The following is a 25,413-nucleotide window of genomic DNA, read 5'->3' on the forward strand; positions in this document are numbered from 1 at the left end:
AAAAGTAGAATAATCCGATAGGTATAGATTAAGTGAAATCCTAAGTAAGGCGGTTTCTCTTTTACTCTTGCTCGAAGACTAAGTGAAATAAGTAGAGATGAGAAGCAGCAGAGGCTACGACTAGCCTGGGTCCAGAGTTTATTGCGCGTGCGTGCACACACACACACACACACACACACACACACGGCGCAGGAATGTGGCCACAGGAAATACACGAAATGTTGCGGTGAGGGATGTAAGCCCCAGGTATAAGGTAGAGGACACTCTCATGAGGGGGGCAACCGCCGTTAGCACAGGCCTCACAGGCACATTCTTACCTTTGCCAAAGCAATATTTAACTCGCAAACAACCTCAGGACTGGACAGCTTTAAGAGCCAACGAGAAGATTGTGACAAGCATTCTGAAAAGAGTTAGCATGCGCTTTCGGTCACGCGCTTTTCACCTGCTAATATTTTCAACTCACTGAAGGCGGGGCCAAAAGGCAAGCTATCAAACTTGTTAAGTTTTTTTTGTTTGTTTGTTTGTTTTGTAAATCAAAACATGGTGTCACAAGGATGACATCAATATCTTCCCCACCTCTAACGATTTGGCACTAAAGTTTTTTTTTTTTTTTAATTTTTTAAATGTTTATTTTTTGAGAGAGAGAGAGAGAGGGAGAGGGGGCCTGAGGAGGAGGGCAGAGAGAGGGGGAGACACAGAATCCGAAACAGGTTCCAGGCTCTGAGCTGTCAGCACAGAGCCTGATGCGGGGCTCGAACCCACGAACCGGGAGATCAGGACCTGACCCGAAGTTGGTTGCTTAACCGAGCCACCCAGGCGCCTCAAGTACTAAAGGTTATTATTCTTTTTAATGTGTATTTATTTTTGAGAGACAGAGTGCAAGTCGGGGAGGGATAGAGAGAGAGAGAGAGGGAGATAAAATCTAAAGCAGGCTCCAGGCTCCAAGCTGTCAGTACAGAGCCTGACACGGAGCTTGAACTCACGCACTGCGAGATCATGACCTGAGCCAAAGTCGGACACTTAACTAAGCCACCCAGGCGCCCCACTAAAGATTATTTTTAAAATAAAAAATTTTACTATGTAAAATAAAAACTCTTTATAAGTTCTTAAAAACTCCAGTAAATGTGTGTTTGAAATTTTGAGGGAAGAAAGGATTCCAATCAACACAAATCCCAGTGCCTTTTCCAACTGCTGTGCGGTGGGGTCCACAGCCTGCACTCAGGGCCTCCTGTCACTTCCTAGGGGTGGCCGGCTGCTACCCTCTGCCTTTTGGGCCCTAACTGCAAAGGGCTGTGTTGAAGGCTAAATCAGGCGTTAATGTGAAAATACTTTTCCGCTGCAAAAAACCGCAGAGCTCTCTCCAGGGCTTAATGTTATGGACATTTTAATTGACAGTATTAAAAATGAGCTTGCTGGGGCGCCTGGGTGGCTCAGTCGGTTAAGCGTCCGACTTCAGCTCAGGTCACAATCTCACGGTCCATGAGTTCGAGCCCCGCGTCGGGCTCTGGGCTGATGGCTCAGAGCCTGGAGCCTGGTTCCGATTCTGTGTCTCCCTCTCTCTCTGCCCCTCCCCCGTTCATGCTCTGTCTCTGTCTCAAAAATAAATAAACGTTAAAAAAAAATTAAAAAAAAATGAGCTTGCTAAACTAAGTTTTCTGGTAATTTCACGAGTAAGTGTTTTTATTTTACAATTTTTTTTTTTTTTTTACAGATTTTAATCTCTACACCGAACGCGGGGCTTGAACTCACAACCCTCAGATCAAGAGTCACGCGCTCTACTAAGCCAGCCAGGTGCCCCAATAAACTCTTTTTTAAAGAATCAGTGGTCACCACCACCTGTCCTGCCAGCCATCTGCGGTTTCAGTTACCTGTGGTCACTCTGGTCCAAAAATACCAAACGTGAAACTTCAGATATAAATAATTCATTAGTTTTAAATTAAGCTGCATGATGAAATCCTGTGCCAATCTGCTCTGTCCTACGCAAGAGGTGAATCATCCGTTTTTCCAGCATATCCGGGCTGTGCATGCTACGTACCCATTAGTCACTTGGCTGACTTGATGATCAGATTGGCTGTTGTACCGTGGTTCTTGCGTCCAAGTAAGTACTGTTTTATTTAATAATGGTCCCAAAGCACAAGGGTGGTGACGCTGGCAATTTGGACATTCTCTTACTGTGCTTAATTTATAAATTAAACCTCATCGTAGCTATGTACGCGCAGGAGAAAACGCAGTATGTAGGGCTCAGCCCTATAGCTGCAGGTTCAGGCACCTACTTGAGGGGTCTTAGAATGTACACCCGTGGATGACGGGGGGACGGCTGCACTTTGATCAGAGAGACCGTGAACGACCCAACGAGCGCTCGGCAACGGGAACTGGATTTCTCCAAGTGCAAAAGTACAGTTCTCATCGCTCAGGGTGAAGGTGCGGAGAACCAGTCAAAAACCTGTATAAACAATTTAAGGAGAATACAAAGTTTGAACGTTGCCATTCCTCTACCCCTTTGGCAAGGCTGCAGGTACTGAGTTTTCAAGATCTGACTCTAGCCCTGGCTCCTCCAACACGGGGACTTGTCTGTTGTTAACAGGGTTATGTGATTAACAAAGTGGAGAGATTTGACACATTGCAGCCCCAAGCATTTAGGACCCAGCATACAATCCTTAGACAGCTGAGCATGCCTAGGCCTGAAAGCAGGGGCTTATGGGTGATCATACGCTCGATGGCTTCCCACAGCCCTCAAGCCTAAAGCTCGGTGACTGCAGCAGCAGGTTGGTGACAATTGCGCGTGGACCTTGGCCACCTGCTTGCCCACGGGCTGTGCCGTGAGGTGCCAAGAGGCTAGCCAAGGGTACACAGAACGCTAGTCCAAACAACAAAACCTGCTGCCCCAGAGTCAAAGCTCTTGCCCCTAGAATTTAAAATAACTGGGTACCTATGTTCATTACCCAACTTTTGGAAAGGGTGTAGGCTGCACCAGGAGATACGATTTTAGACACTTTTATGTGCCTTAGAGAAGAAATTTTGGTATGACTCATCAGCTTCATGAACTTAGATGTGCAAATGTCTCTCCAGGTTTGGGAAGCTCTCAGCCACTACTTTAAATAAGCGTTCTCCCCCTCCCTCCTCCCTCCCTCCGTCTGGGACTCCAGTGACGCGTAGATTGTTTCTTAACGGCGTCCTGTAAGTCCCGTAGACTTTCTTCATCCCTTTTCATTCTCCCTTTGCTTCTCTGACTGGGTAATTTCACACCACTTTCTCCAAGCTCATGGATTCTGTCTTCTGTTCAGCCCCGTCTGCTATTGAAGCTCTCTACTGAATTCTTTGGTATAATAATTGTATTCTCCAGCTCCAATTTTTTTTTTTTTTTTGGTTTTGAGGTTTTCTCTTTGTTGGACTCATTTTGTTCCTGTATTTTCCTGATTTTGTTACCGTTTGCGTCCTCTTGAGCATCTTTAGAACAACTGTTTTGAATTCTTTATCAGGCGACTCATAGATCTCCATTCCTTTGGGGTCAGTTGCTGGAAGTTTATGGTATTCCTCTGGTGGTGTTATGATCCCCCTATTCTTTGTGATCCCCGTTACCTTGTGTAGGCGTTTGAGGAAGCAGTCACCTCTTCCAGACTTTATGGACCGGCTTCAGTAAGGAAAGACCTTCACCTGCGAGTGGGGGCTGCTGGAGCAGGCTGTGTCTCCAAGGCTAGCAGCGCAGGGTGCAAGGTCCAAGTGCAAGGGCGTGTGGCAGCTCCAGGTCTGATGCTGCATTGGTTCGGGTTGCATTGCTACGAGGTCCGCGGCATCAAGCGCATGAGCCTTGGTGGACGCCATGGGGGTTCCGCAGTGGCTTCCAGGGCTGTTTGGATCCTCAGTGCCGCCTCCAGGTTGAGAAGCTAGGGACCAGGGCAGGCAGTAGTGGTGGCCAGGCTAGTGGTGTGCACGCACTTGGCCGTGGAAGACAGCTGCAGCTGCCCGTGTGGTGGCAGGGGCTGGGGCCGCAGCCAGCAGCAAGGGCTCAGGCCAACTGCGGGGCCCATAAGCAAGCAGCTGGGGGTCCCTGGCTGTCGGTGTGCACTTCCACGGTGGTAGGATCGGCCAGTGATGAGAGGCTGGCAGTCTGCAAATGCACCGCTGGTGGGGCTAGCCACGAGGGTGCGCATGGCAGTGGGAGTCAACTATGGCCGGGGTGGGGGGGGGGGGCGGGTAGGGGATCCGGGCTGGCATCTTGCACTCTTAGCCGCAGAGGCCTGGGCAGGCTGCCAGTGCAGATCCGGGGCTCTGGTGGGGGCACCGGGAAGGAGCAGAGCGGGACTCAGGCATCTGGCCCCGGGGGCAAAAAAGGACGAAATGTGTAGGGGCTCCATGCAGGTGGGAGGGCTGTTTACTTCTTCAGTGGTGAAAGCCGCTGGGGTCCTCCGGAAGAGCAGGTCACTGGCAACCGTGGTTACTCTTGCAGAGTGGCTGCTACTATAGCCCTTGTCCCCCTTCCTCGTTCTTAGCCATGCCCGTAGGTCTCAGTGTTGCTAGTGTCTGGGGGCGGGGGGACCCGAAGTGGGTCCTTTGTGTGGTGCCCCAAAAGGCCGGGGAGTTCTCTCGGTGCTGAGCCAGTGCTGGAGGCACTCCTCCTTGGAGGATGAGATGACAGAGGCAAAATGAAGTTCTTCCTTACCTTTTTTTGTAGTTATTCTCAGGCTGTTTGTCCCACTATGCTGGAGTTTTTCCGTGGCCTCCTGAGATCGCTTGGAATGGATTTTGTGGACAGTTGTCTAATGTTGTCTAAGTCGGTCTTTGTTGGGGGACAGAGGCTGGGGACTTCTACTGCACCGTCTCGGTGCTCTCATCTGGAAAGGCGAGCTAGGAGTTATGAAACTCCCTCCCAGACAGAAAGGAATTTAATTAAGCAGGATCGTATGACCACCTTTTGGAGAGTCTGAACAAGGGGATCTTGCAGTGGACAGACTGGACATCCAAGTACGTTAGAAAGCCTTGGGGACAGACCTGACTCATCATGTGTCCTTCCCACAAGCACTCCTACGTGCCAGGCAGTGGGCGCACAAGTGCAGCGCTGTCCCAGGGAGGTCTTAAGCCCAGGAGAGAAGACAAATAAGGATAACATATACATAAATGAAAGGTTACGACAGAGAATGACAGGAGCAGAGCGTGTTTGCAGGTGTCCGGGGGTGGGAGGGGCTTAGAGAAAGCTCCCAGTGGAGAAGTTCTACGCTGCCCCCTATCGGGCAACAGGGCCACTACCTGACTTGGAGAGCCAGCGGGGTGCGTTCCAAGGGAGGGAGAACAGTCCATGCAAAGGCACCGCGGCAATGAGAAAGCAGGGGGCATTCAGAAAAACACGAGTGTCATATAAAAGCACCATTCTCCCCAGGAAATGGGCCTAACAGGTACTATGGGGTATGTGATGTAGATTTATGGCCATGGAAACTACTACAGTGACTTTTCTGGAAAAGAGAATAATGTGGGAGACTTACTCTGACTTACCAAAACAATTCAATGTAAAATGATTTGAGGGCCCTCCACCCAACATAAAGAAATCAGCATGTCACCTTCATACATTGTTAGCTGGTCCTTGAATATTTCGTGAACACAATTATTTCCATGTTTTGGATATTTTCCATATTTGGGGCTGCAAAATACTCAGAAACTTAGCAATCTGTGTGTTTCACACCAGCTTTCTTTAAAATGAAACACATCGCCCAGAAGTCACAGAAACAAGTAGTCAGAGCAGAGGCTTATCTACACAGAAGTTTAGGGACGATGTCCTCTAACACAAAGAAGTTGACATTATTGCAAGTTTATGGTGTGGCTCACCCCACCTCATAGTTGGCTGGCATAAGTCGAAGTCAAATGCATTCTTCATAATGGGATATAAGCACATTAGGATGATTTCAATGAAGTCTTTCTCATGCTACTGCACCGGCAGAGGGGATACTGGAAATACTTAACCAATACGGCAAGGTCACCAACCACGCCGATGCTATGCCGGCCGTGGGGAGCAGGCCCGCTGCCCTGCTGTCCCTGCTGAGGGACAGAGCTTCCGGTCCAATCAGCCACATGCTCTGATAATACTGTATGAAAGACGTGCATTTTGCTTTTTCCACACATGGCAGAAAACGTTACGTAAGTGCAAGGTAACAATAAACATAACCACTCTTGGCTTTGTTATCAATATCTTTCGAGAAGTCCCCGATGCTCTGGTGTTATATAAAATCACAAACTCTTTTCAGAGATGCACACTCAACTATTTTTGGGTGAAACGACAGATGCCTTGGGTGTTTCCAAATGCTACAGCATTAAAATGTGGGGCAAAGGTCGATTGAAAACAAAGGTAATCCCCTGATCACACTGTTCTTTTCCAACAAGCAGTATTTTCTAACCTGAGAGGGTGATGGCCGTCACTTCCTCAGCCACGGGTCTTCCTGAGTCTGGTGAGTGTTCTCGGCTGAATCTAAAAGTCTAAAAACAACTCCTTGAAGAATTTCATACAACTGGGAATTAACCAAGCAACGGCTAGCTGGGACAAATTGTGACTGTCCACGGACAGGCAGAATGATTAGTCTTTAAAGAGATTCACTCTACAAGTGGCACAGAAAAAAAATTATGAAAAAATTCACAGGTGTTTTAAAGTCCTTCTAATCCTCTCCTCAAAAAAACAAAAAAACAAACAAACAAAAAAAACCAAAAAAACCAAAAACGGATAAACTTCACAGAAAATTAAGAATTAAGAACCCCCTACTGGCTTGCAGTGTGAATTGCTAATCATTTAAGTTTTTTTTTTTTTTTTTTATTTTAACATCAGATTCTTCACTCTGAGTAATATCACTGTTCCTTGAGACTTCAAAGACTCTTTTATAAGTCCCAAAAAATGTTTTTAATAATAAAAAAAAACCATTACAGATTCCCACCCTGGGATGCTCTCATTTTCACTAAATGCTGGGCTTGTAAAATAAACAATTTCAAGTCTAAATGGAGTTTAGAGAATTTTCGAGGACGACTGAAAAAACGCTTCTCTACAAATGTGAATTGAGAGCATCCTGAAAACGTAGTGAGTTGTGGAAAGCGTACACATAACATTTAGCGGCGTATGATATAACAACATGTATTTGGTTTTCGTCCTTGATTCCCAGCACAGAGCTCCTAAAACCCTTGGAATTTCCACGATGGGGGCGTCTGCTATTAATCACCAAGTGTCACTTTGGAGCACATTGGAGTTTATGCTAATGAGGTGACTTAGGGTGGGGTCCCGTGAGCCTCAGGATGGGACTGGTCACCAGAAAGACCAAACGATTAGAGGGGCTGGAACTTCCAGGCCCACCACCTCAACTTGGGAAGGGTGGGTGCAGGCTGGAGATTGAACTCTTGAACAACAAGATATGATGAGGTTCCAGGTTGGGGAACAAGAACACATCCTTGTGCTAGTGGTATCTGAAGTGTGTGTGTGTGTGTGTGTGTGTGTGTGTGTGTGTGTGTGTGTGTTGGGGTGGGGCAGACGAAGCTCGTAACCTGCGGGATCTGATGCTATCTCTAGGTACAGAATATTGGAACTGAATTGTAGGCCGCCCCCCTCATACCTCTGGAGAATCAGAGAACTGGTTGAGGGCGTTGGAAAACACTCCACTGACCAATATACTAAATTATCTCCCTTCTTCATTTTTCCTGAAAGGCCTTTATTAAGAACCACCATGGTTTGGTTCTCCAGCAACTTTTATTGGTCAAACGATGTGGAATTCTATGCAGTACCTGTGGTTTAATTAATAGGCTCATTTGTAAACCAAGTTAACATCTTATTTTAAAAATTCTTGCTTTTGAATCAAGCGATGTGGCAGGACAGACATGCTCCTATCCCATGCAAAGAGGCTGTTCAAAAGTGAGCAGCCTGCAGAACTATCACAAATGAGACGCCGAATCGAACATTCTTCCAGCGAGGTCCATGTAGTAGTTCAGTCTGAAAACTTACTTCATTTTCTGACTTTTCAAAACAAAAATATTCCAGGCATTAAAAAAAAAAAAAAAAAAAGCAAAATTAAGACGCCTAACACAGATACATACTGATCTTTTTACCCAAGTCACCTCCCAGAGTTTCTAGTGCCACTGTGCTCTGTTGATTAAATCGAACAACAAAAGCAGTGGCAGCTTCTAACTGAAAGGCAGTGAAATTCACCAATCAGTCTGCAGCGAAAAGTCACAGTGAAAGAACATATATAAGGTGAAGAATGCTTTTTAACCTTTTGGCCTTAAGTAATACTGTATTTCAACTTTAAAGAAAAGTTCTGTTGTACGTTTTTTGCATCGACATTTTAAAATATTAGAACAAGTCTTTGTAATATATATTACACTTCGATATACCTTATGTGAATTAAAAACATGTCAACTCGATAACCGTAGTAAGGCATTTAAGTATTCAGCAAAAGCTATACAGAAATTTCTTGATGAGTGGTATTCCTTTACTATTAACTTGATTTAGTGGGTTTCCTTAAAATGAACACGAAACAATAAAAGACTTAAAAAAGAGGCAGTGACGTCATACACCGAATCCTAGGAAAAGCACAGTAACGAACAGTGTTTTCCAGCAGGGAGACCAGACAGGGCAGCAAACGGGGAACAGGTGAGCGGCCCCAGTTATACCGTCCGTCGCATTTACCAACAGCCAGAAGTAGAATCGATTTCCTGGTAAGTTTGGGTAAAGGTAACAGAATCCTTAGTGCTGATCACAGTGCCTAAAACACAGCAGGTACTCTGGCTACACTTCCTGAATCGATCTGGACGAAGGTGCTGTAAAATCAACAGAGTGCTGGAAAGCGTCAAGTTCATGGAAAAACTCCATTTTCCATTTTATTTCCGTGTCTGAGTAACTACTGGTCTAGTATTTCAAGTGTGGGTTACGTAAACACTTTGTGGACCGTGGCAAATGGGAAGTAAATAAGCATCTCACTGGCCGTCAATGCCAGAGTCTTCGAATACCGGGTCATCAATATAACCAACTGTGCAATGTAGCTGACAGGATGATCAAAGTACACTCGCCATCGACAAGTTTTAGTTCAGACGATTAAGGAAAATAAAATTTTAGACTGCACTGGGAGCAACGTTCTATCAGATCCTACATCAGATACCATGCCGTGGAGACGTATTGAGTAAGAGTCTATATACAGCACACAGTGAGGATTTAAACCAAAGATGAAAGGGAAAATATGGACCAAAAAATTTTTACATACATGTATACCTCTAACGGTACTGTCCATTTAATGAGATTTATTATATGATTTGCTGTGCCACATCTACTAGCTTGCATATTACCCCAAATTATTCTTCTTCGCAGGAATATCTACTTCTGTATAAAGTAGAAAAAGACGGTGGTAAAAAACTTCTTCTTCAAGCTCCGACAACTGTGCCCCAAATAACACCTGAACACCTAAAAAATATGAAGAACAATTTAGAAATCCGCATAACTATAAATGTGCAGACAAATACAGCTTAAAGTCCCACTGGGACTTGGTGAACAGATCTTCCTACTCCACTTAAACGTCATGTACACCTATTAGATGATGTTGCAGGTGCATAAAAAAGTCCACTGTGGCAAATGGGAAAAGGGAAGCTTTACAAAGCTACGATCTCTACTTGCAAATTTTATAAAAAAAAGCCTATTTTAGCAACAGACACATTTAGACTTCAGTTAACCAAAAAAACTCTCCGTATTGATACAAAGGCAGAAGAATCTCTATCTCAATTACTCCCATCAACGACCACCCTTCCTTTCTTTCTAAGAGCCTATAGTTTACATTCTTTTAAGCAGAACATTTTTTTTTAATTTGTAGAGTTTAATCTACCATTTCCTATTTGTTTTCTATTTGTCTGATCTGTTCCTTACTCTCCCTTTCCTCTTTCTGCCTTCTTTTTGGTTATTTAGATTATGTGTTTATTTCCTTCTCATTCCTATGTTGGTTAATGAGCCAAAACTCTTCGTCATGTTATTGTAGTGGTTGCTTTAGGACTTTCTTCTTACTAAGATTTTACTTTTTGGGAGCAGTTTGAGGTTCACGACAAAAGTGAGGGGAAAGTTCATAGATTTCCCAGTTTCCCAAATACCCGCTGCCCCTCATACATGCAGAGCCTCACCCGTGATCAGCATCCCAGACCAGAGTGGAACATGTGTTACCAGGGATGAAGCTGCACTGACACATCGTCATCCCCCCGAGTCCATTATTTACACTATGGTTAACTCTTGATGCTGTACATTGTATGGGTTTGGACAAATATATAATGAAATGTATCCATCGTTACAGTATCATAGATAGTATTTTCACTGCCCCAAATATCCTCTAGGCCCTGCCTATTCATCCCCCCCAACCCCAACCCCTGATCTTTTAATTATCTTCATAGTTTTGCCTTTTCCAGAATGTCATCTTGTTGGAAGCATACAGTATATGTAGCCTTTTCATGGTTTGAGAGTTTTTTTGTTTTTTTGGTTTTTTTTTTAGTGCTGAATTGTCCATTGCCTGGATGTACCATACTTCAGTGATCCATTTGCTGAAGGACATCTTACTCGTTTCCAAGTTTTGGTAATTATGAATAAAGCTGCTTTAAACATTCACGTGCAGATTTTTGTGTTTTCAACTCCTCTGGGTAAATACCAAGAAGTGAGACTGCCGGATCACATTGTAGGAGAATATTTAGTCTTGTAAGAGCTGCCGCGCTGTCTTCCAAAGCGGCCGGACCATTTTGCATTCCCAGTAGGGACGTATGACAGTTCTCCTGCTCCACGTCCTTGCTAGCATCGGGTGTTGTGCGCGTCTTTTATTTTGGCCATTCTAGTAAGTATGCTGTGGTGGTACCTCATCGCTGTTTTAATTTGCATTTCCCTGATGACATATGATGTGCAGGATCTTTTCGTATACTCACTGCCACCTGTTTTAAGGGTTCTTTGTATTATCTGGATAACAATCCTTAACTAGATGTCTTTCAGAAATATTTTCTCCCAGTCTGTGGCTTGTCTTCTCACTCTCTTGGTGTCTTTCCTAGAGCACAAGTTTTGTAACGGAACCCAGCTTATTGACTGGTTCTTTCGTGGATGGCGCCTTTGGTGCTGTATCTAAAAAGTCATCATTACATTGAAGATCACCTAGGTTTTTTCCTACGTTATCCTATAGGAGTTTTATAGTTTTATGTTTTACATTTAGGTTTGTAATCCATTTTGATTTAATCTTTGTGAAAAGGGGGGTAAGGGGTGTGTGTGTCTGTGTGTGTGTGTGTGTGTGTGTGTGTGTGTGTGTGTGTGGTGTCTAGAGTCTTTTTTATTTATTTTTTGCACGTGGCTAGCCACTTGTTCTCGCACCGTCTGCTGAAAGGACCATCTTTGCTCCTTCATCAAAGATCAGCTGACTGTATTGACGTGGGTGTATTTCTGAGCTCTCCGCTCTGGTCCACTGATCTCTTTGTTCATGCTTTCGATACCAAACTGTCTGGACGACCATAGCTGTATAGTGTCTTGAAGTCCAGGATCTATGGTCGTCCAGCTTTGTTCTTCTCCTTCAATACAGTGCTGCTTGTTCTGGGTCTTCTGTCACTCCGTGTCAACTTTAGAATCACTTTGGTTTTTCCTAATACAGATCTTACACGCATTTTGTTAGAATTAGACCCGAGTATTTCCTTTTTTTGAATGCTAATATACACAGTATTGTGTTTTTAATTTCAAACTGCACTTGTTCATTGCTGGTACACAGAGAAGTGATTGAGTTCTGTCTATTAACCTTGTATCTTGCCATATAACCTTGCCGTATAACCGCTTGCGTAGGAGCTTGTGGATTCTTTTGGATTTTCCACATAGATAACCATGTTGTCTGCGGACAGAGACACTAATTTCTTCCTTCCCTATCTGTGTACTTTTTATTTCCTTTTTTGTCTTACTGCATGAGCTAGAACTCCCAGGATGATGCTGAAAAGGAGTGGTGAGCACAGACATCCTTCCTTGTTTCTTGTTATGAATTGGAAAGCTTCAAGTTTAAGGATGTTAGCAGTTTTCTATAGATACTCTTCCCCACGTTGAGGAAATTCCCCTCTATTCCTAGTTTACTGAGAATTTTCATCATGAATGGGTGTCGGATTTTGTCAAATGATTTTTCTCTTGATGTGATCGGGTGATTTTTCTTCTTTAGCCCATGGACGTGATGGATTACATTAACCGATTTTGGAATGTTGAACCAGCCTGGCATACCTGGGATAAATCCCACTTGGAAGTGGCATAGAACTCTTTTTTGTACAGTGTTGGCTTTGATTTGCTAAAATTTTATTGAGGATTTTTGCATCTATATTCATGAGAGATACTGGTCTGTAGTTTTCTTCTCATGTCTTTGTCTGGTTTTGGAATTAGGGTAACGCTGGTCTCGTAGAACGAGTGGCAAGTATCCCATCTGCTTCTGTCCTGTGGAAGAGATTGTAGAGAAATGGTGTAATTTCTTCCTTAAATGGTGGAACTCACCAGTGAACCCATCTGGGCCTGGTGCTTTCTATTTTTGAAGATTATTAATCATCGGTTCAGTTTCTTTAATAGATGTAGACTTAGTCAAATTGTCTATTTTTTTCTTGGGTTTTGGCAAATAGGTCTTTCAAGGAATTGGTCTGTTTCATCTGTATTATCAAACTTGTGGGCATAGTGTTCTTTTACTATCCTTTTCATGTCCATAGGCTCTGCAGTGATTCCCCTCTTTCATCTCTGATATTAGTAACTTATGTCTCTCTTTTTTCTTAATTAGCCTGGCTACAAGGTTATTGATTGTATTGATCTTTTTCAATAAATCAGCTTTGATTTTGTTCATTTTTCTCCATTGATTTCTTGGTTTTCATCTCATTGATTTCTGCTCTAGTTCTTATTATTTCTTCTGCCTACTTTGAATTTAATTTGCTCTTCTTTTTCCAGTTTCTGATGGTGGACACTTAGATGACTGATTTTGAGATCTTTCTTCTTTTCTAATTATGCATTCAATGCTATAAATTTCCCTCTAACAATGCTTACACCACATTCCACATTTTGATAAGCAGTGTTTTGATTTTCATTTAATTCCAAATGTGTTTAAGTTCCTCTTGAGATCTCTTCCTTGACCCACGAGTTATTTAAAACTGTGTTGTTTAACCTCCACAGATTTTGGATTTTCCAGTTATCTCTCTGTTATTGATTTCTAGTTCAATTCCATTGCAGTCTAAGAGAAGACACTGTGTAATTTCTATTCTTTTAAATTTGTTAAGGTGTGTTTTATAGCTCCGAATGTTGTCTATCTTGGTGAATGTTCCATGTGAGCTTGAGAAGAATGTTTCAATGCTGTTGTTGAAAATACCTACTTTTAATTATACAATCACCTCTCCATTTCAACGTAGCTGCACAAAGCGACAGCAACCTTTACAGCTAAGCATGTATAGAACGCCCAAGTAACGAAGAGTACAAGGTTGTGTCAGCAAAGATGCTGTGATGTGAGCACCTACCTGTGCACTCCCGTGCTGCTTTTAACAACCACACTCCTGAGCACTTGGGGCCTGTGCGCGACGTGGTGACCTCAGCTGTCTCAAGGCAGCATCTCCGTACTGAATACCAGAGCCCATTCTTTCTGGGTCCAGCTCACCTGAGGACCAAGCAAGTCTTCTTTAAAAGAAGTTTTTATGTTTCTGTGGTGCCCCAAATATATTCAGTGAAAAAAGCAAAGTGCAGAACACTGTGTGTAAACAGTGTTTTGAGGGGGTCTGGGTGGCTCAGTCAGTTGACCATCTGACTCTTGATTTTGGCTCCAGTCATGATCTCACGGTTTATGAGTTTGAGCCCTGCACCGGGCTCTGCACTGACAGTGTGGAGCCTGCTTGGGATTCTCACTCCCTCTCTCCCTGTCCCTCCACCATTCACACTCTCTCAAAATAAATAAATAAACATTAAAAAAAAAAAAACCCAATGTTTTGAATAAAGGAGTAAAACCATATACACGTTTTCTTGCATGGGCATAAAAATACCTTTGGAAGGATATATAAAGAAGTGATAATAACGGCTGGCTTTAAGAAGGAGTTTTAGGGGCGCTTGGGTGGTTCAGTCGGTTAAGCGGCCGACTTTGGCTCAGGTCATGATCTTGCAGCCCGTGAGTTCGAGCCCCACGTCGGGCTCTGTGCTGATGGCTCAGAGCCTGGAGCCTGTTTCAGATTCTGTGTCTCCCTCTCTCTGACCCTCCCCATTCATGCTTTGTCTCTCTCTGTCTCAAAAATAAATAAATGTTAAAAAAAAAAAAAAAAGAAGGAGTTTTAGATGGCTAGGGGCCGCGAGAGGGGTGTGGAGGGAGACTTTCACTGTATCCTCTTTTGTATTTTTTGAATTTGGAATTATGTGAACGTAGTATGTACACAAAACTAAATTAATTTCAAATTAAACTACAAGGAGACCACTGCCTACTTACCAGAATGGTACGAACCCAAGTGTGGTAATATCCCCCGTGGGCGTGGCTTTAGTGCAATAAGCACTTCTATTCATTCTAGTGGGGCTCCATTCCTCATATATAGCAGGAATGTGACAGCCTCGACCTAATATCCAAATGCTTAGGTTCTTTGACCTGGCAATTCCACTCCTGGGAACTTATCCTACACACTCCACACATGCGAAACGAGAATATAAAAAGTTATTCACTGCAGTATTATCTGTGACAGCAAGATGTCGGCAATAATCCAAATGTCCAAAGTAGACTGGTTAAATAAATTATGGCAACACAGACAACTGAATATTACATGTGCACACAAAATACGTACATGTGTACCTTAGCATATGTATGTATAGGGAAGTCTCTGTATGTTGATTTGTAAAAATCCGTAGATCTAGTAAGTACAAAAAGCAAGATGCAGCAGAATTTATAGTATGCTAACTTTTGTGTACAAAAAGAAAAAAAAAGAGGAGGAAATGATGGCTTTTGAACCATATTAAAAAATACTACTGAAAAATTTTAACTAATATCTTGATATTCTTTCACCTAGACATAATTATGATTTTGAGGATCTCAGAAGAAATAGACCTTGAAAGTTTTATATGAGTCAACTTATGTGTACTATATTCATGGATGCAGTATTAAGGCGGCAAGGTAATTAAATAAAACCTCAGGCTGAGCTTGACAATACTCAACACCAAGTCAATTTTAATAACAACGTATGTTATAGAGTCTTTAAAAGTAACAGTTTTTGTGCCAAATTTCGTAAAGAAAAAATATTCTGTTCTCAGATCAAGAAAATCCAGAAGGATGAAGTGTCCCTCTCTTGTATCTGGGCCCTCGACCCTCTCTCCCACTACCTCACCCAGTGCCCTACTTTCTCTGTCATGCCCTCTCCCTACTTCCCCTCCTTTACTTTCTACCTCATTTTCTCTCTTGGCACTTAGAAATGCTAAATGTCTTCCATCACCGAAACCTCTTTACTCCTTTGTACCCTGCCATACCAGTACCTTCTTCCTCAAGAGAGGAATCAAAACTCACTCTGCTTTCTCACTTCCTCTTTGTTCCTCCTTTGTTGTCTTCTATTTTCATAATTCTGCTGGAGCTGTTCTTGATGAAGATGATCAGTGACTTCCTATTACCCACCCCTGTGGCTATTTCTTAGCTTAGTTCTTAGCTCATCAGACTGGTCTCCATCTCACTCGATCGCGAACAAGTCTTTGACTCGCTTAGTGTTTGGGCTGAAACGATACCCGCTTTCCCCTGGCTCTTTCCAGACATCTCCGACCGTTTCCTTCTCTTTTGTAGGTTCCTCGTCTTCTCTCTCGGTCTCCAAGGCTCTGCTTTTGATCACTGCTTTTCTCACTCTCAACTGCTCTCGGATGATCACGTTCCTTCCGTAGTTTCAACTACTCCAACGTACTGATGACTCCCAAATGGATACCGCCAGCCCAGACCTCTCCCCAGAGCTTGTAACTGCACGTGCTTGTTGTGCCAGTGGCACGGCAAAGGGAACCCATCAGAAACGGACTCCCCTTCATTCCCTTGAGCCCGCTTATCCTCTGGCTTAATGACATCTCTTTACCGAGTTACCCAAGTGTGACATCTAGTTATCCTTGGCTCCTCATGCCTTCCTGACCCCACCGCCTCACCGCCCCCCTCACCCCAAAACCAACTGCCCTACTATTTAGCGTTGGAGTCACATGACGCTGCTACCAAAATATTTCTTAGATTCCTCTATATCTCCTTATCTTTACTTCCACATCCTCCTTAAAGCTTTAATCAGTCATATTTTACTTGGATTACTCAAAAATGCCTTAATTGCTCTCCTGGTCTCTAGTCCTGTTCTTTCACTCCGTCCTCGACGTGGCCGCCTACATGCATGATGTATCTCAGGTCGCGACCTGACCTTACCACTCACTGATCCCATCCCTGAATAGCTTCCCATCCCGTACAGCCGTGGTTCTCAATCCTGGAGGAGCGCTAGAGTCAATCACATACGAGGGCTTTTAGAAATGCTGATGCCCAGACTACGCTTTGGCCCAATTAATCAGCATCTCAAGAGGTGGGGCCTGGGATCTGAAGTTTCGTGTCCCAGGTGATTCTAGTGGACAGCCAGAGGTGAGACTCAGTAACCCACAGGACAAAGTTCCAGATCCTGGATGAGAATCACTGGCCTGGCGGGTGCCTCTCTCCAACCTTCTCCTCTGCCACACCCCCCCCCCCCCCCCCACACACACACTGTAGTCTCTCTGTTCTAGTGATTTCAACTTTGCGGTCATTTTCTGCCAGTCTCAACTCCTGCTGTCCCTTCTGCTGGACTACCCTCCTCTCCACTCCCTAGGTTGGCTCATTCCTACATTTTGAAAGACTGGGCTCAGTTATCACCTCCTCTTGGAGGGTCACCACTTCCGTGACCTGGCTGGGCAGGGTCCCCTTCTCTGTGCGACCCCAGGATTCTATGCGCCTCCCAATTATTGTATCCTCCACACCGTATTGTAATGATCTTTTGATGTGTCTCATGAAAGACAGTTTCTTGAGGGCAAGGGTTGTGATTAATTCGTTTTTGTATCCTAGCACCTGACAAAGAACCAACCTTCGGATATTTGAGTGAATCGATTAAAAAGTGAACGTCTACATATAATTTCGGTATCTTAACAAAACTCAACTTTTATAATGACAACTACATACTATTTTGTCGGCTGCCTAAACCAGGGTTATTTTATTTTTTTATGTTTTTTTTTAAAAACTGTTTATTTTTGAGAGAGAGAGAGAAAGAGAGAGAGTGTGTGCAAGCGGGCGAGGAGAGGGAGACAGAGGATCTGAAGCAGGCTCTGCACCGAGAGCAGAGAACGCAAGCAGGGCTCGAATTCACGAACCGTGAGACCATGACTTGAGCCAAAGTCGGACACTCAACTGGCAGAGCCACCCCGGAGCCCCAGGTTATTTTAAACTCATTTTTACTGAAGCGACAAATACAACAAAATAACGAGACGCGTTACTACCGAAGCATGCTCGGTTAGCTTCAGAAATAAATTATCCACGAGGTACAAGCTGCAAGTACCAACATCGTGCATGTACCCATAACTTCCTTAACCTCACGCAGGCGGTCCACCATCACGCCACATGACCGTGGCCCAGCAGGGATAGTAAGCTGTTGTCAGAGAGCGAACAGAGCTCCAATCTTCCTCCTCGAAGCGATGGATCCCAAAAGGGCCGGGGTTCTGAAAGCCAACACCCACTGAGGCCCCGACTGCCCATCCTCTGTCACCAGTGGGCCACGGAAGCCACTATGAACAAGGGTGGGGTTTCACCTCAGCCACGTGCACAACGCCTTCAAAACCATAAGTGGCAATGTGAGGTTGGCGGATGTAGAGAGAATACTCCGGGACTAAATCACTCCTGGAAAACTAAAAGGTGATACTACCGGGCTAGACAGTAAAATATGCTGAAGAAAAGTTTATTGATGGAAAACTTTTTACCTGATTCAATTTTGTTAAGTATTTTTCTTGCACATTGTACAAAGGCCTCTTCCACGTTCTCCCCCGTTAGTGCACTTGTTTCCAAGAACATCAGCTCTAAAAGTGACATCAAACAAAACACGAAGCCATGTTTAGAGGACGATCACAATTCAATAACGGACAGCCTGTTCAGAATTCTCTTCGAACGGCAGGCAAAAAAGCAATTTATTACTTACGAACCACATATTTCTGCAAATAAAATCAATAAATGTAAATACGGCTTTTTAAATGTCAGAAGACATCTACGCTTTTCCTGAAAAGCGGGAGACGCCTTGTGCTAGCACTTAAGTCTACTGGAGAGACCGTGCGAGCTCCAGCGTTCGGTAAGGAAGCAGGCTGCTAGAAAGGGCCCAGCTGTCGACACGAGATGGAGATCCTCCAAATATTCTTCATGTCACCATGGATACAACCGAAAGGTTTTTCATTTTGGAGGGGACTACATGGCAGCTTGTCATTCTGACGGCGAAGAGGCCTTCTATGAATTAACACTCTTCGTATCCACCAGGGCGCTTACTACCCCAGTGGGGAGGCGGGCTCGCCTTGCTTCTGTATTTCTAAATGGTTTCTTTCCAAACTCACGATGGCTCAGGTTCTTCTCCCATGCTTATTTTCTTAGCACAACACCAGTCAATCTGTAAGAGTATAATTTGGTAGTCCTAGACTCCAAGTGACAATTGGCGCTAGGATATTTTAGTTCTTGACTGGTTCTAAAAATTATTTAAAATGTCTAAATTCTGATCGTTTTGTGATCTATAAGCAACCATTAATTTTATGTGTCGCTCTCTGGTGTTCTGTATGGAAAATCACAGAGGTTTCAAAGGCATCTAGAACCAAATGACTTTAATTTAATGTAACTAAAATAAAGCCAATAAGCCTAGTATCTCTTCCACTGCTTCCTCTTCTATTTAGATCTAACATTTTACCAACTTAGCTCCAAATTACATTAGAGAGGGGAAAAAAAAAAAAACAAAAGGACAGGACATCACCTGATTAGGGCCTTTAAAAATTATTAGTATAAATTTCACTTTAGACCAAAGCCTGGGCTGTTCAAAGACCTTGCACTGAAAGGTCATTACACAGTATTAGCACACTTGCTTTTATCCTCATCGTAACCTGGCGGGCAGAATACAGTGAAAATAGGTTAAGTAAGTCTAAATTTACTAAAAACCACAGGAGATCTCACATTTCTTAAGTACGGCTTAATCCTAAAATTTCAGTAGATACGGTAAACCCAAAGCAATGTTGTTACCCCCAGATCCGCCCATTTGAAAAGCGGTAATATTAAGTAAAAGGTCACTTGCCATTTTCTTGAGCAAATCTGGAGGCTTCTAAGAAAGTAACCTCACGATCTGCATCCAGGTCCTTCTTGTTCCCACAGAGGATGATCACAATGTTCTGACTCGCTAGCATTCTGGCATCTGTTAACCAATTAGTAAGCGCATTGTAGGTTTCTCGGCTGCATAATATAAGATTGTGAAAATAATACATGTTTTTTATAAAACTAGCAACTCTTTCCAATCATTCACACTACTCACACTGCTTTTAAACATGTCAGGGTAATGTCAACAACCTTTAAGGTTACTCAGGTAACCTGAATGCTCAATTACACACCACGCCATAGGGTTTGTTTTTCTTCCAGAAAAATGGCGACAGCAAGTCAGATATTTTGCTATTTGTTTTTGCCCAATCGGTGCAAAAGGAAACAGAAGTTCCTTTATTCATTTTGCTAATATTTATTGAGCTCTTAGCTCTAGGCTCAGTTGTGTGCAACGTGGGGAAGCAAGTTCTAACAGGTAGCTGCTATCATGTAGCAGGTCTGTGCGGCATGTTCGTACTTTGTAGGAGTTTATCACATTCTTTATAAAGACTCTGTGCATAAACTCTACCTCCCTCTTCCATGAGAAGCCTGAGGCCCGGAGAGATTAATTAAGTTGCCCAAAGTCACACAAGCAGCCAGTGGCGGAGCCAGGACTTGACTGGGTCCGTCGGACTCCAGGACCAGCTCCGCCATCTGCCGTCTTCTGTCCTGATACATTCAGGGACACATCTGCCCTGCGGGCAGATTACTTAGCCTGATGACTTTGCAGTTGGCAAGCTGAGCCTTTCACTGCCTGAGCAAGTGAGGCAGGGCCGGGCCAGGAGCTGCCACCTCATTGCCAGGGTGCCTCCTTCCGAACACACAGACCGGGTGTCACAGCAGCAAGGTGATACTCTTTGGGCAAGTTCCTACCGGAAAGAGCTGCCAGATGATAGGGTATAGATGACATTTTTAAGGTGGTGCCGGCACACACTGAGATCAGTGCTGTCTGATGGGACTTCTGCAAGGACAAGAATGTTCTATAATCCGTACCGTCCAATTCAGCAGCCACCAGTCCCGTGAGGCTACTGAGCCCTCGAGATGGGGCAAGTGAGACCAAGGAACCAGATTTCTAATTTAATTCGTGATACGTGGGTGACAGTGCACTCAGATCCTTATGATGTGCCAAGAGCCTTAACACCAACCGATTTAACCAGCTGCAAACCTCCCAAGTCTTACGCAATTATCAGCGCTCCCTGTAAGGGACCAGGACACTGAAGTCCAGACGCTACGGCACCCTCCCCGAGGACCACCCAGCTAGCCGCCCAGAGCTGCATGTGAACCCGGGTCAGAGCCCAGAGCCTGGGCCCTCACCTTTCGTCGACATCGATGACTTCTAATAATTTACCACACGGAAACGTTCACTTTGGGAACCTTGAGGAATGTGTCAAAGCATCAAGCTAAGAAACATAATGAACCGCTGGGGATGCTTTATCTAAAACCTCACTGCTGCATTTCCTTACGTGGCAAAGGGGCGGCGGCGGCTGGCTCAGACACCTCTAAAGCCCCGGATGAAGGGGCCAGAGGGGATTCCAGAATCCCAGGCACAAAGCACACACTGCACGTAGGTGCGCTTTGGCAAGACCAGGCTCCGGGGAGCAGGGCTGCCTCTTCCACCGGGGGTGGGGATTGGGGGGGGGGGGTCACGTTACCTGGTGATGTCGTAGACGAGGAGTGCTCCCGCGGCACCTCTGTAATAACTTCTCGTCACAGACCTGAAAGAGTTACACTACTCTTACTTCCGGCCAATCAAGACCCTCTCCCACTGAACACTGTCACCTATTTTTGCTTTGCAGACCACCACGCAGGGACAGGTGTTGCATTAAAACAGAAATGATGCAGACATCTGAGCGAGCGCACGGGGGGGGGGGGGGGGGGCAGCTCGTCTGTCTGAAATCACGTCACGGAAACGCTGGGGAGGTGGGGGGACGTGCGGCTGAGACAACGATGACATTTCCTAACAGGTAGATGAAGCTCTCCCCCAGCACCCAAGATAGGCTCTGAACTTACAAGGAGGGGCAAAGCGTCTTAGGGAGCCATCAGAACCCCTAGGCGGGCGCTCAGCACCCAGCACTCCTGCCCTGCTTCCTCTGGGGAGTTTCAGGCCTTCTCCATGGCCCTGCGTAGCTGCCCCCCTCTTTTCCCGGGAAAAGGGAAGTCCTCGGGTGGGAAGCCACTCCATCTTCCAACCGGGAAGCCACTGTCCCCCCCCGCCCCCGTACTCACCTTCTTTTCCCCTCCCCACTCCTAACAAGGAAAGGCCGCTTCGCCTATGCCAACTGAGTGCCTCTGACACATCTTATCCGTTCTCACGGTCCTCAGGATTATTTTCTTTCAGTAACCCGCTTTCTCCCCAGCAGTATCAGTCTCTCCTTCTCTGTTAGATTCCACCCCCCATCAGCAACATAAAATGTGCTCCGCTACGTCCCATCTCGAACAGCAAGACGTGCGGCACAGTCCTTTCGGCTACCGTCCCGCTGTTTGTTCCTCTCTGCACCCCAATTCCTCCAAAGCAGTTGTCCCCAGCAGCTGTTTCCTTCTCTTCACCACTGCTCTGGAGTCCGTGTCCGCTCCTCCGAGTCCGGCGGCATTTCTGGGTCCTCATCCCTCCACCCCGCCTCACCCCTCCCTGAACCAGCCGCCCCCCTCTCCTCCCTCACTGGCCACTTCTCCTCCTTCAGCTCGGGGTCACACTCTCGCGAGCCAGCCTGCCCTGTTTGTCCCAGAGTTCCTCGGAGCTGGGGCTCAGTCCCGGGTTCTCTCTTCTAGTCACACCTTGACCCGAGAGTAATCTGCGGCTCGGGCTACTTCTGGAAGATCCGGCTGCTGCCCCAACAACCCCTCATGACTGCCTAATGAACATGTCACACTTAACATTTACAAGACAGGACGTCTTGGCTCCTACCCGCCACGTCCATTCTGGTTTGGGGGGTGGGGAACGCCACCACCCCTCTGTTTATCAGCCAGAAAACTCTGCTTTTATCCTCAACCTTCTCCACACTGGACCCACCAGTCAGGTCTTGGCTCACTAACTGACATCTCCTGCATCGTCCATGTTCTTCCAGCTTCACCAGGGCCATCCTAACCCAAACCACCGGTCTCTGCCTGGATCCCTGCAGTCACCCACTACCACGCGTGTCCCCACGGCCACTTGTGTCCCCTGGTCCATTTTCCTGAGCATCCAAATTCCTCGTCAACACCTACAAGGCTTCCTGTGCTCAGACGCTGGAAATGGACCTCAACTGCCAACGGTCGATGATTGAATCAACCGTGTTCACCCACCGACACCTCCGTAAGAACCCCTGAATGATAGGGTTCAGAGAGCTTCTGAGTTCATGATCACTTGCAGGGGCAGAGAGGGCAGAGCACCCAGAGAGGTCCTGGGAGCTCAGCACCCAATTCCCACATACATTGCCCAATGCATCTCTTGGCTGTTCCTGGGTTGTACCCTTTATAATAAGCTGGTGACAGTGAATGCAGTCCTTCCCTAAGTTCTGTGAGCTGTTCTAACAGATTACTGAACCTGGGGGATGTGTTGTGGGAACCTGTGAATTTGTATTTTGCTGGGCAGAAGGGAGGATGGCCTGGGCACCTAATTTAGGACTAGTGTATGAAGTGGGAGCAGGTCTGTGGGACCCCTTAGCCTGTGGGGTCGGATGCTAACTCCAGAGAGAGTCAGAATTGGAGTTGAATTGTTGGACACCGAGTTGGTATCGGAAAACTGGAGAACAGGTGTGGAAAACCCCCCGTTTGGTGTCAGAAAATACACATCACAGAACAGTGCCTATCTTTAGGGCAAAAAGAAAACTGGGGAACTTATCAAAAACAAACAAGATGACTCATGATTAGTTTGATACTTTGAAAAGGGCAGCTATTTTTAAATGTATTTTTCGGCTCTTAAACTCCAAAGGCACATAGATAGCTTGTAGGCTTTTCCCTTCTATCCGTAGACTGCGCTCTGCAGGGCATATGCTTGGAGACCTGGCGGACAGGTGCAGCGTGGGAAGGGCCGCATTGTGAGTGCTTCCTGGGGCCACCTCTCGGACTGGAGGGAGGCCTCTTCTCCACATACGCGGAGGCAACTCTTTTCTATTTTAGTTTCCAGAAACTAGCAGACATCTAGTTTCCAGAGAAAGGGGTAAGAGTTTTCCTCAAGATAAACTGAATTCTATCAGCTGCGTCATTCACTTTAAAACACGGTATTTTGACATGTGGTGTCTAACAAATTATTCAAGTATACAAATTTAAGCATTTAAGAGTACTTTTTTGAGGCAGTTAGTGTTTCTCAAAAGTCATTTAAAACAGAGTAATACAGGTACATAGTTTGAAAAGGAAATAGCGCTGAAAGTCTCAACATGAAACTCCACTGTCTCCCGCCTCACTCTTCCTGGGAGCCCCACTCCCGAGGCGAGTTCCTTCCCTTGCACTTGACTTTTTTCCGAAATGAAGTCACTAACAGAATACATGTTGAACACCTACGTGCTATCTTCTCCCCAGGGCTTTGGAGAAGCAACAAAGAAACGCACAAACGTCCCTACTCTCATGGATCTTCGTTTCCTTTCTCCGGCATTTGCTTTCATCTTTCTGTAAAATGCTTACGAAACTATTCGACTTGTGAGTTTCAGGGCTTACTGCTTTCCTGCTTTGATAAGAATCTAGCACACTCATAACCTCCCACCCCCTTCCCTCCGTCTCCTCTTCCTCCCGGGGAGCACCCTTGCCTGCCCCCAACCGGCCTGCGGTGCCTCCTTGTTCTTCTCCCCAGCTGGGTGGATGGACTTCACCATCCTCTTTCAGGGTTTACTTCTTTGTATTGATGAAGCATACCCTCCCGAAGTTTCTAAGAAAGAGTGTGTGGAAGACAACCTTTGTTTCCCCTACTCTTGAATATCTGAAGGTCTTCTGACTTTATTATCTGTCACACTTGATTGATAGTTTGGCTAAGTTTCGAAGGTCGGAATGGGATTTTTCATGCTGAGTTGGCAAGGTGAGGCTTCAGTATCTTCTGGCTTCTGCCTGCTGCTGCTGAATGGTGAAATGCAATCCCCATTTCTGCTCCTTTAATGTGACTGTGTTTTTCTTCTGGGGATCTTTTTGTATCTCCACTACCTCTTTGTCCTCTGAAATTTCACACGACACGCACGCTGGTTGGGGTTTTTTTGCCCCATTCATTCGCATTTGGTCTAAGGCGGGCCCGATACATCTGGAATCTCATTTCTTCGGTAGAAAAATCACAGAGATTGGGCTATTTCATTGGAGACGCCAACATGTTAATATATTTAGGCCTTTCCTAAAGGCCTAAAGAAGACTCATTCTTCTGCAGAGAAAAATTGTTTCTCCTGAATACGCACCTGGCGGCCAGCAGCCAGGGAAGAGGTGGGAGAAGAGGGCGAGGGTTCGCAGACTTTCACCCATTTCCTTCTTTTCAGTCCTTCCCTCGTCCCTGTCCTCTGCTGCGCCTTATGACTTCGCGTCTAGACCCTGCTTTAACTCAGAGACTGAACTTCTCATCGTGTGTGTGTGTGTGTGTGTGTGTGCGCACACATAAACACTTTAAACCTCCCTCCTGTAGAACCTGAAGCTTCCAGATCCTGACCTTTCTTGGGACTCAGCAGGAGGATGTGGCCTCCAGCAACCTGGCCTCCCCCATTATGGGCACTTAGATGTAGCTTTTAGTCAGTCACCATCCACTAATCACGTACCCTCCCTTTCTGGGTGTTTGCGAGTTAATGCCATTTCTGTTCTTTTATAGTCATTCCGGTGAGGGTTCGGGGCTGAGAAAACACAAGTCTGCGTGTTTGATGAGTGGTTCCAGAAGAATGATCGTGATTAAAAATGGTTTCGATATTTCTGAAGCAAACAATTATTGAACATTTAAAATATAATATACTCCTGACTTTAATGAAATGAAATGCTTATAGTGAGAGTGAGTTTTACTTAACTGAATTTTAAGACCGTGAATATCCGTTCTGTTTTGACTTTGTGTATCTGTTCAAAAAACACACCTAAAATATCAATCTACTTTCTTGCTTTAGTAGTTACAGACTATTAAACATGTAACCTCCTATGCAGTGATCTGGGGTCATAATTT

General features: G+C 45.2%; 1 protein-coding gene and 1 long non-coding RNA gene across 3 annotated transcripts in view; one reads left to right on the plus strand and one right to left on the minus strand.

Annotated features, from left to right (window-relative positions):
- Positions 1-7,692: 7,692 nt before the first annotated feature.
- Positions 7,693-25,413, minus strand: part of RAB4A (RAB4A, member RAS oncogene family) — a 45,965-nt gene continuing 28,244 nt past the window's right edge. The window contains exons 4-8 of one of the 2 annotated variants that reach the window (XM_086679722.1): positions 20,975-21,037; positions 19,267-19,421; positions 17,927-18,022; positions 13,477-13,613; positions 7,693-9,415 (exon numbers count right to left, since the gene is read on the minus strand). In XM_086679722.1, coding sequence (XP_086535848.1) covers positions 13,498-13,613; positions 17,927-18,022; positions 19,267-19,421; positions 20,975-21,037 — 430 coding nt within the window. In that variant the 3' untranslated portion in view covers positions 7,693-9,415; positions 13,477-13,497. Of the gene's footprint in view, positions 9,416-12,264; positions 12,422-13,476; positions 13,614-17,926; positions 18,023-19,266; positions 19,422-20,974; positions 21,038-25,413 lie in introns of those variants that run through there. The other variant, XM_086679721.1, reaches the window with a different exon arrangement.
- Positions 21,025-25,398, plus strand: LOC147575822 (uncharacterized). Its single transcript, XR_015241596.1, has 3 exons — positions 21,025-21,286; positions 22,388-22,614; positions 23,273-25,398. It is a non-coding gene; the product is annotated as an uncharacterized LOC147575822 (long non-coding RNA).

This window comes from Puma concolor, chromosome D2 (assembly GCF_028749965.1).
Source record: "Puma concolor isolate L17-30 chromosome D2, mPumCon1.1.hap2, whole genome shotgun sequence".
Taxonomy (NCBI): Eukaryota; Metazoa; Chordata; class Mammalia; order Carnivora; family Felidae; genus Puma; species Puma concolor.